A 14,206-nucleotide genomic window follows, 5' to 3' on the forward strand; every position below is an offset into this window, starting at 1 on the left:
TGATTATGGGCCCAGTTTTCAAGTTGGTCCAAATCAGGATTCCATATCAAGTATTGTGCAATAGCAAGAAATTTTCAATTGCACAGTATTGCACAATAGCAAGAAATATCTAATTGCACAATATTGTGCAATAGCAATTAATTTTCAATTGGAGTTATCTTTCTTTGTATAGAATAGTAGTTGATAATATATGTTGGAAATTTGCAAGACATGACTATGATGTCATTTTCTATTTTTATTTGCCAATAACTTTATGTAAATAACTTCATTGGAAATTTGCCAATATAAAATGTTGCTGATGAAGCTTTTTTTCCTTATCTTATCTAAAAATGTTTTAAGATAATGTATGTTGGACATTTGCCAGACATGACTATGATGTCATTTTCTATTTTTATTTGCCAATAACTTTATGTAAATAACTTCATTGGAAATTTGCCAATATAAAATTTTGCTGATGAACTTTTTTTTATTGTTTTATACAATAAACAATGTATATTCACTTTTACTACCAACCAATCTTTACCATTCAGTGATAACAAGCACTTTATTTTACATTTTAATATTTTATGATGTATTTAAAAGAGTAGTTATTGTTGCAAACTCCATTAGAAATTTGAATTGATATCAGTAAAAAGGGAAACGGGGATGTGAAAAAAAGGGGGGGGGGTTTAATTTATTCTCATTTCAGATTTCATAAATAAAAAGAAAATTTCTTCAAACATTTTTTTGAGAGGATTAATATTCAACAGCATAGTGAATTGCTCAAAGGCAAAAAAAAATATTTTAAGTTCATTAGACCACATTCATTCTGTGTCAGAAACCTATGCTGTGTCAACTATTTAATTTTAGATTTAAAAAGTTTGAAGAAGAAATCTTTAATTGATTTGTAAAATCTTGACATTTGTTTTGTGTAAAAAAAAAACATGTAATGTCAAAAATTTGATCACAATCCAAATTCAGAGCTGTATCACGCTTGAATGTTTTGTCCATACTTGCCCCAACTGTTCAGGGTTCGACCTCTGCGGTCGTATAAAGCTGTGCCCTGCGGAGCACCTGGTTTTTACTGGTGAAGACCATATGTTTACCTCTTAGGCATCTTTTGTTTTGTATGTTGCCTTTTATTCATATCCAAAATATGTCGAATAAAAATTCCATAATATACTAAGTGAATTAGTTAAACAATGCTTCTACCAGTCAAAATAAGTAAGTTTAGCACCTGAACAAAGAGACAGTTGCTACAACTATTTCAGATGGTATCATGATGTTTATTTAATTTACTACATAGTTCATTTATTGTCTATAAGTCTGTGTTTAATATTTATAAAATTTCACTTTGGTATAGCCATACTTGATTAAGTCACACAAAAGTTTTACTTGTAAAATTGATAATGCTAAAAAATGTACTCACAGGTTCCTTGTCAAGTTTTATTCATGGATTCACACCTGACATTAAGCAAGCACTAATCAATTAGTGATTGATAGATTCGAGAAGGGGGTTTTAAGGGAATGCCCCTTTCATCTAGTATGGAGTTAATCCTCAAGAATCACCCTGATTAATTGCAACATCTACTGTCCTGCAAACGACAAAGCAGTTGCTTTTTATCTGTTTTATTCCATTGTCTTCTCTTTTTTTAGTGAGATGAACAAGGCCATAAATGAAACTAAGGGTCACTATGAGAAGATGCTGTACAAAGAGGCCCTGAAAACTGGATTCTTTGAGTATCAGGTAAGATTTTTGTATTTCCAAATATTCAGCACACACATCAATTACAACTTATTTAATATGTTCTTTTAGTTTTGTTTTATCTGTGTATGTATACCAATTAAATACATGTAGTTTGATACTAAATATTTCATAAAAAAAAATGAAGTAAGAAGATACAATATAGAAACAATAAAAAAAAAGTATTAGAAAAAACTGACAAGATGATACCCAGAAGATAATTCATTAAAGACCAAACCAAAACTAAAGTGTGAACAGCCTGAACCCCCATTTATATTTTTGTATCATTATATTATGTCTCAGTGTTACACACAAAAAAAAAACCCATTTAAATCAACTTAATGGACAAGTGGTGATAAACCAGATCCCAGTAATGCACTTATATCTGATCTATAAATGAATATTTCACTCTTCAAGTAATTTGATAAATTTCAGACAAGGGTATTTAATCTTGTTGGCCCATTAGAATCATTTGTTGCATTTGGAAATGTAAAGAAGGGTCAATTTCAAGTGCATGCAGTCTTTGGGAATTTCACCAACATATCTGTGTCTTTACCTAAAGCATGTGTTAGTGACAAATGAAGTACAGTAAATGAAGTATTTAAAAGCTGCAGCATTCGATTACATTTTAAATATGAATATATTGCAGGCACTAAGGGATAAGTACCGTGAATATGAGATGACAGGAATGAACTCTGACCTGATCTTTAAGTTTATACGCACACAAACTTTAATGCTTTCACCCATTTGTCCACATATTTGTGAACATGTGTGGGGACTTCTAGGAAATAAGGAAAGTATAATGAATGAGTCATGGCCAGTATCAGGACCTGTAGATGAAAAACTGATACAGATGTCACAGTACTTAATATCCTCGGCTCATGACTTCCGAGTCAGACTGAAGCAGTTAACAGCTCCAGGGAAGGGGAAGAAATTACCTGGAAAACCAACACATGCAACTGTATGGATAGCCAAGTCATTTCCTCCATGGCAGGTCACTGTATTAACATCGCTCAAGACACTATATGAGGTAATATATTGATTGCTATCATTTCTCTCTATTCATTTTACTTCATTGGTGTTGGTACTATTGCATTTATTATACACTTGGTCTAAATATTTTCTGTAGATTTTTTATGAAAATAGAATTATTTGTTGCATGATATTTTGACTAGTTATTTCTGGAAGCAATGTATAAAAGACTCTTTAATTTCCTAATCAAAGAAAAACATGTTGCAATTAAAATGAAAAAAAGTTTCAGAATAAGGTAGTAAGTATGCCAATAAAGCAAACTTGAGCATCATTACAAAATTAAATATCCATGAAAAGTACAATTGTTTCTCTATTCACATAAATTGCTACCTACTAAAATAGATGAATCCACATTATGAATAAAGGGAATGTCAACGGACAGCAACTTAACAACACTAATATCTCAAAAATATTTTGAGGGAAGACAGTATCACCTTTTTGTTTGAAATAAAGTCCCATCAATTTTGGGAGTGTTTACTATTGGTTTTAAGAATAAAACACTTGTTGACATCTGCATCCATATACTCTTACAGTATTATATATTTTTTTTAGAAAAACAATGGATTTCCTGATAACAAAGTTATTGCAGCAGAGTTGAAGGACAAGAAGGAATTAGACAAATATAAGAAAAAGGTCATGCCATTTGTACAAGCTACAAAGGTAAGATTTGAATGAGAAAATCAAAACAAAAACAGAAACAGAAAAAAATGAGCTGGCTTTATTGGAATAATTATTTTATATTGGAAATATGTCATTTTTTTGCTCACCTTGCCCAGAGTGTCAGACGTAGATTTAAATTAGAAAAGTTAATTTGATCCAATGAGATTTTTTAAACCTAACTTTTCTGTTATTCCTATATGAATATCATTTATTTATAAATATATCATAAAACTATAGGGAAGATTGTTTTAGAATCATTTTCCTGACATTAAGGATATTCCAATTTTTTCAACCACTGTTTAATCTGAACAACCCTTCAGTTCCTAATGGGATTAGATTTGTACAAGCTTAATTTTATTTTATTAAGGCCTGGCTTTAACTTTTATAAACTGAAAATCAAAACAAAAACAGAAACAAAAAAAAATGAGCTGGCTTTATTGGAATAATTATTTTATATTGGAAATATGTCATTTTTTTGCTCACCTTGCCCAGAGTGTCAGACGTAGATTTAAATTAGAAAAGTTAATTTGATCCAATGAGATTTTTTAAACCTAACTTTTCTGTTATTCCTATATGAATATCATTTATTTATAAATATATCATAAAACTATAGGGAAGATTGTTTTAGAATCATTTTCCTGACATTAAGGATATTCCAATTTTTTCAACCACTGTTTAATCTGAACAACCCTTCAGTTCCTAATGGGATTAGATTTGTACAAGCTTAATTTTATTTTATTAAGGCCTGGCTTTAACTTTTATAAACTGAATGTTATTTATTATTTCTTTTTGTTATTTAGGATAACTTTGAGAAAATTGGTTCCAAGGCTTTACAACTAGCTATGGACTTCGATGAAAAAGAAGTGATTACCATTTACCATCAGTATCTTGTTACAACTCTTGACGTAAGTGGCATTTGATTTGCATTAAAAATGTGATTTTGGTGACATGGTCAACATTGGGAAGTTAGGTGTTGTAAAAGTCCCCATGTTTGCCTCTACATACATCTGTTCATGTTCTTTGTACAAAGTGTCATAAATAGTTAGATGAAAATGAATGACACTTTACACAATGATAAACTCATACAAGTAAACAGTAGTTTGAACTACATTGATAATCTGTTTACTACTTTTTCTATTGCCTATGATGTTGTTGATGTTTCAGTTGACAACGATATTAGACTCTAAAATTCTAACAATTATCATGTAAAAAAAAAAATACACAAATTAAAGATAAAAAATAGTTTTTGAAAGGTATGTATTAGATCAATCTTATCCTATTTATTTTGTAAGAACTTCTCTTAAATTATCAAAAGGATCTTGATAAAAGATTAAGGTAGTAAGTACACTGTATAAAGATGAATATTTACCAAATTATTTTGGTTCATATTAAAGGGGAGATAATTGAACATACACTGGTCGATGAATTACACTTTCTGTCCATCCTCCCACTAGTAGCCTTACTTCTTCCTAGACTATGATTTAGTTTAGTTTCAGGAAACATCCATTAAAAAAGGAGTTGACGTAGGACAACCCTTGTTTGATTTTGAAATGTATCATGTTATTGCTTCAAAGTTGGACTTTTACCATCAGATTTAAGGCAATTGTTCACACAAAATGTACTGACTTCAGAATGTTTGAATCAATTTACATGTAATTTTTTCAAGTAAATTGATCATTGCTTAAGTTTGATATATTGATATTGTGTATAAAATAGTATAGTACTGTCCATGTATCCATTCGTACATTATGTCGGGGACCTGAGTATATATTTGATCTTTTTCATACTGCAATATTCCATTTTATTCTTGCAGCAACAGTTTCAATTTTCATACAATAAAATAATTACTAATTTGTTTTTAGCTTGAAGGTTTAGATGTGAAGTTTTCAGATGATGGTGACGGTAAGATAAAGGATGATTGTACTCCAGGGAAACCATACATTGTTTATAGAATTGAGGTTAGTACTCTCATCATGTTTGCATAATGGATTCATTATCTTTTAATTTCTATTTTCCCCCTTTATAATGTCTGTCTAGCTATGGAGCATTTTAAGAACAGAATATGCAAACATGGTTCTTGTATCAGACTCTAATAGTGTTTAAAATGGCAGGTTCTTCTTGAATTTTTAAAATACTTTTGTGCAGTAAAATTTACACCTATTGAAAAAATTTAGATTATTCCCATTTGAAATGCATTGCTTCAAAATGATGCATTTGGGTAATAAAAAAAATTGGTATGATATAAAATATCAAACATCTATCTAAATTGATATGCTTATATTGCAATGAATTAAAAACTACAAAAAGTCATTGTTGTTACAAAGATAATATGAATTTGAAATGGGAAAAGGGATATTGTCAACTGAAACTCATGACACAAAATAACTTCACACTTTAGTAAATAACAGTAACTGGAAGCAAAGGAACAGTGCTTTTATAGCTGTTCTCCATCTCAAACATGATCTTGAGGCCTTCAACATTGCTAGATGTGGACAATGTGCTACATCTGTTCAATGAAGCACTTCAATGTTGGAACCAACAGACTTCAATGGACAAATAAACGTAGCAGATTCAGTGGTATAATTATAGGTTTTACTTTCAAAATTATAGTATGTAAAACTACCAAAAAAGACACTGCCATTTTTAGGATTTTTCAATGAAATACTATAGAGTGAAGATGGGATTAGACCTTGGACAACACTTTTCATACAATACAACCCATGCAGTTTATTTTCATTTGTAACAGCATTGTATGCGATCCTCCCTTTTACCAACAGAAAAATATTCCACATAGTGTCCAACCCTTCTTGACATTTTTTTCCTGTAATAGCTCATACCAAAGTAAATCACTAGAAGGATATCATGTTGGAATTCTTTTTTATTGCAGACTTCTGTCACAGTTCAATGTATAAACCCACAGGCCTATAGTGGTTTATTTGAAGTTGCCTTACCAGTATTTGAAGATGACACAAAGGTCAAAGTCCTGACTAGATTGATGAAAACAGACAGATCCAAAATGAAAGGTAGGACATTATTCTAAAGAAAACTTTCAAGGGACCTTTATTTACATATCTTGTAACCTTTTTGGCCAAATTTTAAAAGTTTGATGGTCAGTATTTGTTTATACATCCTAACCCAATCGAACATTCAGTAATTACATTTCTGTCCTTGTGAATTACTTTGTGCAGCTTAATCATTCATGAAAAGAATATCTTGACCAATCAAAACATCTAAAACCAGGAGATTCCTTTATTGCAACAACATTTGTGAATTGTTCCATACTAAAAGAGTTGTCTCTTTGCCTGTTGTTTTATATATTTTAACTATGTATCTTACCATTTGGCATAGTTTCTGAGAATGAATAAAAGAGGTTCTAAAAGTAAAACATGTTTATTTAATTAAATGACTTAATAACCAATGGGAAAACCAACATAAAAAAGTAATAAACACTGCATTCAAAATGAAAAAAGTAATGAACACTGCACTCAAAATGAAAAGTAATGACTGTTGCTCTCTCAATTTTGTTGCCTTTTTCACAGACAGCAAGAACTATGCATGTTATTTAGGAGATACCTGTATTGTGCTTTAAGCTTGGCCTTTGTATATCAAGCTTGGCCTATGTATAACGTAGAAAATCTTGTGAATCTGTTGCATCATCTTTGTCATCTAAACAATGTGATGTTATGGATAAACTCCTGACGTAGTAAACAGAGGCTATTTTTACATTTCTGAATAGCTTGAAGTGTGCCTAAAAGAAGATTTTAAGGCACAAAATGTTACTTTTTTGTGTTTATTTTTATTGGAAATTACATACCAGAAAAATTAGAAATTTAAAATAGTGGCTTTGTTAATTCAAAATTGGTAGAAGTGGAATCTGACCCTCGAAATTTAGGTTAAAATCCAATGATAATTATCTTTCTAAATTAATTGCAGTAGAATTTTGATATGGCTGTTGTCAACTTTGTTAAAGTTTGTGATATGGTCACAAAAGTAATACATCTGTGCTACAGATATTAGTCTATTTTAATTTTAGGTCAAATTTCTGCCCAAGAGGCACTCAGTTTAAAGCCAGTTTATACCACGATTTTCATAGTAATAAAAATATCTATTTTGTATTTACAGATACAAAGCAGATAAAACTTATGATGTACTCAGATTTTGATAAAAACAGCAGGACGATCCCTGATTACAATAATATAGAGAAAGGACTTGTAGATGTGCCAGAAAATGTCATATTTAATTTGACAACAGATTCAGTCCTTATGCAGACAAATGGTCAGAAGAAGGAATTTGGAAGAAAATTATTCTACATTGTGAAATAAATTCTGACAACACAGATAATTTTATTTATAATTGTAAAGAGAATCATGTGTTGAAGCAGGGTTATGAATAAATTATTATATAAATTTGCATTAGTTATTTATTTACAAAGGTATGGCTTCAAATGCAATGGTTTACTACACACTGACTGAAAAAGTTTTGTCATTTAATATGAGTTAGAATTTTCATAACAAAACAACCAATTATGAAGGAAAGTACATGTATTATAATATTTCTAGGTGTTAGATTAAACATTTCTCTTACATCTATCACCAAAGCAATTGTAACCATCTAATGAATACCATGAAACCTATATATTGGTGTATGAACCATGAAAATTAGGTCAAGGTCAGATGAACCTTACAACCATTTCATGCATCAAATATAATGGACGTATTGCTTTTAGTATCTAAAAAATGTTAACCAGGAAAACTTAACATTAACCATTGAACCATGAAAATGAGAAGGCCGTGGTCTGATGATACCTGCCAGACAGACATATACACCTTACAATCATTACATACACCAATGAACTGCAAAAATGAGGTCAAGGTCAAATGAAACCTACAATACTTGCATGTTCATCATAAAATATTTCCATACACCAAATATAGTTTAAGCCCTTAAGAAAAACATACCAAAACCCCCAAAAATCTTTAACTACAGATCGATGAAAAATAGATCAAGGTCAGATGACACCTACCAGTTGGACATGTACACCTTACAATCATTCTACACAAAATATAGTAGACATTGCTTATAGTATCTATCACTAAAACTTCACATTGATCACTGTTCCATCAAATGTGATCAAGGTCAGATGAACCCGGTCTAGAAGACATGTTGACCTTGCAAGGATCTCATATTTAACCAGATGCTCCGCAGGGCGTAGCTTTATACGACCGCAGAGGTTGAACCCTGAACAGTTGGGGCAAGTATGGACACAACATTCAAGCTGGATTCAGCTCTAAATTTGGATTGTGATTAAATAGTTGACACAGCATAGGTTTCTGACACAGAATGAATGTGTTCTAATGAACTTAAAATTTTTGTTTTCTCTTAGAGCAATTCACTATGCTGTTGAATATTAATCCTCTCAAAAAAATTTTTGAAGAAATTTTCTTTTTTATTTATGAAACTTCAAATGAGAAAAATTGAACCCAATTTTTTTAATCACATTCCCCTTTCCCTTATTCCAAAACTAATCTCAATTAAAATTTCTAATGGAGTTTGCAACAATAACTACTCATTTAAATACATCATAAAATATTAAGATGTAAAAAAAACTGCTTGTTATCACTGAATGGTAAAGATTATTTTAATTTATCAGTTGGTAGTAAAAAGTGAATATACATTGTATATTGTATATGACAAAGATTTAAGTTGATTCTGGACAAAGAAAGATAACTCCAATTAAAAAAAATCTTGCTATTGCACAATACTTTGCAATTAGATATTTCTTGCTTACTATTCTGGACAAAGAAAGATAACTCTAATTAAAAAAAAATTTGCTATTTCACAATATTGTGCAATTAGATATTTCTTGCCATTGCGCAATACTGTGCAATTGAAAAGACTTGCTATTGCACAATACTTAATATAATAATTTTAGATCCTGATTTGGACCAACTTGAAAACTGGGCCCATAATAAAAAATCTAAGTACATTTTTGGATTCAGCATATCAAAGAACCCCAAGATTTCAATTTTTGTTAAAATCAGACTAAGTTTAATTTTGGATCCTTTGGACTTTAGTGTAGACCAATTTGAAAACAGGACCAAAAATGAAGAATCTGCATACACAGTTAGATTTGGTATATCAAAGAACCCCATTTATTCAATTTTTGATGAAATCAAACAAAGTTTAATTTTGGACCCCGATTTGGACCAAATTGAAAACTGGGCCAATAATCAAGAATCTAAGTACATTTTTAGATTCAGCATATCAAAGAACCTAACTGATTCATTTTTTGTCAAAATCAAAGTAAGTTTAATTTTGGACCCTTTGGACCTTAATGTAGACTAATTTGAAAACGGGACCAAAGGTTAAGAATCTACATACACAGTAATGACAGTTAGATTCGGCTTATCAAAGAACCCCAATTATTCAATTTTGATGAAATCAAACAAAGTTTAATTTTGGACCCTTTGGGCCCCTTATTCTGTTGGGACCAAAACTCCCAAAATCAATACCAACCTTCCTTTTATGGTCATAAACCTTGTGTTTAAATTTCATAGATTTCTATTTACTTATACTAACGTTATGGAGCGAAACCCAAGAAAAATGCTTATTTGGGTCCCTTTTTGGCCCCTAATTCCTAAACTGTTGGGACCTAAACTCCCAAAATCAATACCAACCTTCCTTTTGTAGTCATTAACATTGTGTTTAAATTTCATTGATTTCTATTTACTTAAACTAAAGTTATTGTGCGAAAACCAAGAATAATGCTTATTTGGGCCCTTTTTTGGCCCCTATTTCCTAAACTGTTGAAACCAAAACTCCCAAAATCAATCCCAACTGTTCTTTTGTGGTCATAAACCTTGTGTCAAAATTTCATAGATTTCTATTAACTTAAACTAAAGTTATAGTGCGAAAACCAAGAAAATGCTTATTTGGGCCCTTTTTGGCCCCTAATTCCTAAAATGTTGGGACCAAAACTCCCAAAATCAATACCAACCTTCCTTTTGTGGTCATAAACCTTGTGTTAAAATTTCATAGATTTCCATTCACTTTTACTAAAGTTAGAGTGCGAAAACTAAAAGTATTCGGACGCAGGACGACGACGACGACGACGACGACGCCGACGCCGACGCCAACGTGATAGCAATATACGACGAAAAATTTTTCAAATTTTGCGGTCGTATAAAAATAGTATTCACAATTCAGTATTACATGTGACATAAAAAGAATGCACACAGTGATGTGTCTTGCCTGCTTCACAACCATTGGCTTGATGTTGAAAGCCCTAAATATAAAGTTTTACTACAAGTAAATTGAATATAGTTGACATATTGCTAAAAGTATACAAGAAACAGACCAAGCCATAGAAACTTTAAATTGACCAAGGAACCATTAATATGAGGTCAAGGTCAGATGAACCCTGCCAGAAAGACATGTACATATACAATTATTCAATGGATCAAATTGGTTGTCTGACTTGTTTTACTAAATTCAATTTGTCTGCCTGTTCAATATAGGTTTTATAAGAATTTGACTGTTTTATAAATTGAATTTGACTGTTTTATAAATTGAATTTGACTGCTTTATAAATTGTTCACATATATTCCGTTATTGTAATTCTTATTCAATTTTGTGACTTTCGGCCTCATTCAATGACTATGCAGTATGTGCTTTGCTCATTGTTGAAGGCTGTACAGTGACCTATAGTTGCTAATTTCTGTGTCCTATGGTCTCTTGTGGAATTTTCTCATTGGCATTCATACCACATCTTCTTTTTTATAACCATGAATACTATTCATTAGCTACTGAACTGTGAAAATGAGGTCAAAATCAGAAAATACCTTCCAATCAGACATAGTCATTACTATCATTCCATGTACCAAACATAGTTGACCTTTTGCTTCTGTACAAAAACAGACCAAAACACAAAAGAGCAATGAAGCACCAAAATGAGATAAAGTTAAAAGAAAACATGCCAGGCTGACATGTACATCATAAAATATTTCCATAACCAAAAATTATTGCATACAGTATTAGAAAAGGAGTCCAAATCACAAAAAAAACTTTAACCTTATTTCTTGGCCATGAAAATGAGGTCAAGGTGAGATGACACCTGCAGTTGGGTATGCACATCTTCATTCCATACACCTAATATAATAGACCTGTTGCTTATAGTACGAGATATTGAGTTAAACACAAATGCTGTTCTCCAATCCATGAAACTATTGTGTATGGTAAAGTGAAAACGGTCTGTTAGGCATGTTGACTGTGCAAGGTATGCACATACCAAATATAGTTAACACTATTGGTATTATTTCTCTTTACAAAAAATCACAAAAGAACCATGAACCAGGTGCTCCGCAGGGCACAGCTTTATACGACCCCAGTGGTTGAATCCTGAACAGTTGGGGCAAATTTGGTCACAATATTCAAGCTTGATTCTGTCTGAATTTGGATTGTGATCAAGTTTTTGACATAATACAGGTTTTTGTCACAAAAATATTGTGGTCAAAGATCTAACAAATCTATTGCAAAATACTGTGCAATTGAAGATTTCTTCTTGAAACTTTTCAAAATTCGAAATTTGAAAAATTTTGAAAAAAAAGGAAGGCCTTCAAAAAATGGTAAACAAAAAATCCCCCCCCCCCCAACTTTTTGAAACCCCCTTGGAGCAATAACCCTTAAACTCAATCCCATGCTTTCCATTGCAGTATTGAACCTTGTAGTACAATTTCAGAGAGATCCATACACTTAAACACAAGTTATTGTCATGATTGTTTGGAAACTAGAAACATGCTTCTTTTTGGCCCCTAATTCCTACATATTTTGGGCAATTAACCCAAAACTTAATCCCAGCCTCCCCTTTGTTATATGGTACATTGTGGTACAATTTCAGAGAGATCCATACAATTACACATAAGTTATTGTCTTGAAACTAGAAAAATGCTTGTTTTGACCCCTTCTTGGCCCTTAATTCCTGAACTTTGGCCCCATAACCCCTAAAATGAATCCAAACCTTCTACTCGTGGTTTTAAAAATTGGGGTATGATTTCAGAGCAATTGAAATACTTCTACACAAGTAATATCCTGTAACTAGAAAAATGCTTGTTTTGGGTCCCTTTTGGGCCCCTAATTCCTAATCAGTTGGGACCATCATCCCCAAAATCAATCCCAACCTTCCTTTTGTGGTATTGAACCTTCTGAAAAAATTTCATGAAGATCTATTCACTTAAACTAAAGTTATTATCCGGAAACCAATGTGTCTTCGGACGACGACGACATCATACCATTATAAGATCCCAAAATTTTTTTGGGTCGTATAAAAAGAAGTCAACCACAATGAATGTATGAAAGACAGAAAATTTTCAAAATGAGGTATCCCCCAACAAAGTAAGGAGCATCCAGGTTTTCTACCTTTTGGAATATTAAGCTTTCATTCCAGGCGAGACATACTAGTTAACTAGTCGTCGGTCAGTTTATCGTGTCATGATGAATGTACAAACTTATATTACAGGCCATTGGACATCAGAAGCCCTTGATTTACCTATTCTATTCAGAATATGAATATGATATAACTGATGTGTCCTAATTCTGAATATATTTGCATGTACACTTGTTAAGGTTTGTGATTACTTTAGTTTAACCCCTCGTGGTAGGTTAATTATGTTAAGTACTCAGTTGTTTTTTTAACATGGTTAATACTCATTTTCATAGAGTATATAAAAATTCTAGTGAAATGTTATTTCTTACCGCATACATTGTTAATTACATGGAAATCCAGGAGCGACACTTGCAAAAATAACATGAAAACAAGAAATTTCTAAAACTGCAAATCAGATTAACTAAACTTTTACCAAACGCAGATTGAAAACCTATTTTAGTATTGCATCAAAGATCTTATAATACCAGTTCTGTATATTCCCTCATATTGACATCAACAACATTGTTTATGCATATTTCATTTGGTCCTGAAAATGCACGAAATATTAGAAACTTGACATTCTAAACAAACAACAATCAACCAGGTGCTTGTTTTATATTAAGTTATAAGTTGAATCATTCAACCTGGTGCTTTTGTCCTGCAATTGTAAGAAAACATTTTTGCAGAATTTGATTCTCAAATCAGGTGGTAGATATCGGCAAGTAAATTTCTACAGCAATTGTAAATATGGATGAAGACAGATTCATAACAATTCATTTTTTCAGCGCTTCAGAGCTTGCTGTTAGGTGTGAGCCAAGGCTGTGTGTTGAAGACTGTTCTTTAACCTATAATGGTTTTTCTAATACTTTGATGGAGAGCGGTCTCATTGACACTCATACCACATCTTCTTATATATATTTGTTATTGTATAGTAGACGTTTAGCAGGTCATTGTTTAAACCCTTGTTTTTGTTTATTTCTGACAAGTAGTAAAAGTATCCTGCTGCAATTTAACGAAGTTCTCATAAATGATATAGATATTTCAAAATGAGTAGCTGTGGTGACAAAATATAGTACCAAAATCAGTCACAATTTCAAAGAACATCGATGTAAAATCTATACAATTGAAGATTCTACTCACACCATGCCATATGTAATGTACATCTACGTAAAAAGTAAATCTGAAAATGTACAAAGTATCCGATAGATACAATGAAACATGTAAGTAGTTGTGATAATGAGGATATTTGTAGGTCAAAATTATTTTTAGGTAAAAAAACACTACTATATAGAACTAAATGGACTGAAAACCCTTCATATATGAACAATTGGAAAGCAAGAATTATGGAATTTGTTAAACAAAGACATAGA

The 14,206-nt window shown here is 31.5% G+C and overlaps 1 protein-coding gene across 4 annotated transcripts in view; it reads left to right on the forward strand.

The window, feature by feature from the left end:
* LOC139481195 (leucine--tRNA ligase, cytoplasmic-like) overlaps positions 1–7,816 on the forward strand; it is a 31,789-nt gene extending 23,973 nt beyond the window's left edge. For all 4 annotated transcript variants that reach the window (XM_071264351.1, XM_071264354.1, XM_071264352.1 and 1 more), the window contains 7 exons: positions 1,636–1,726; positions 2,373–2,753; positions 3,308–3,415; positions 4,216–4,320; positions 5,278–5,373; positions 6,303–6,438; positions 7,538–7,816. In XM_071264351.1, coding sequence (XP_071120452.1) covers positions 1,636–1,726; positions 2,373–2,753; positions 3,308–3,415; positions 4,216–4,320; positions 5,278–5,373; positions 6,303–6,438; positions 7,538–7,737 — 1,117 coding nt within the window. In that variant the 3' untranslated portion in view covers positions 7,738–7,816. The remainder of the gene's footprint in view (positions 1–1,635; positions 1,727–2,372; positions 2,754–3,307; positions 3,416–4,215; positions 4,321–5,277; positions 5,374–6,302; positions 6,439–7,537) is intronic.
* Positions 7,817–14,206: the final 6,390 nt, after the last annotated feature.

This window comes from Mytilus edulis, chromosome 7 (assembly GCF_963676685.1).
Source record: "Mytilus edulis chromosome 7, xbMytEdul2.2, whole genome shotgun sequence".
In the NCBI taxonomy this organism is placed as follows: Eukaryota; Metazoa; Mollusca; class Bivalvia; order Mytilida; family Mytilidae; genus Mytilus; species Mytilus edulis.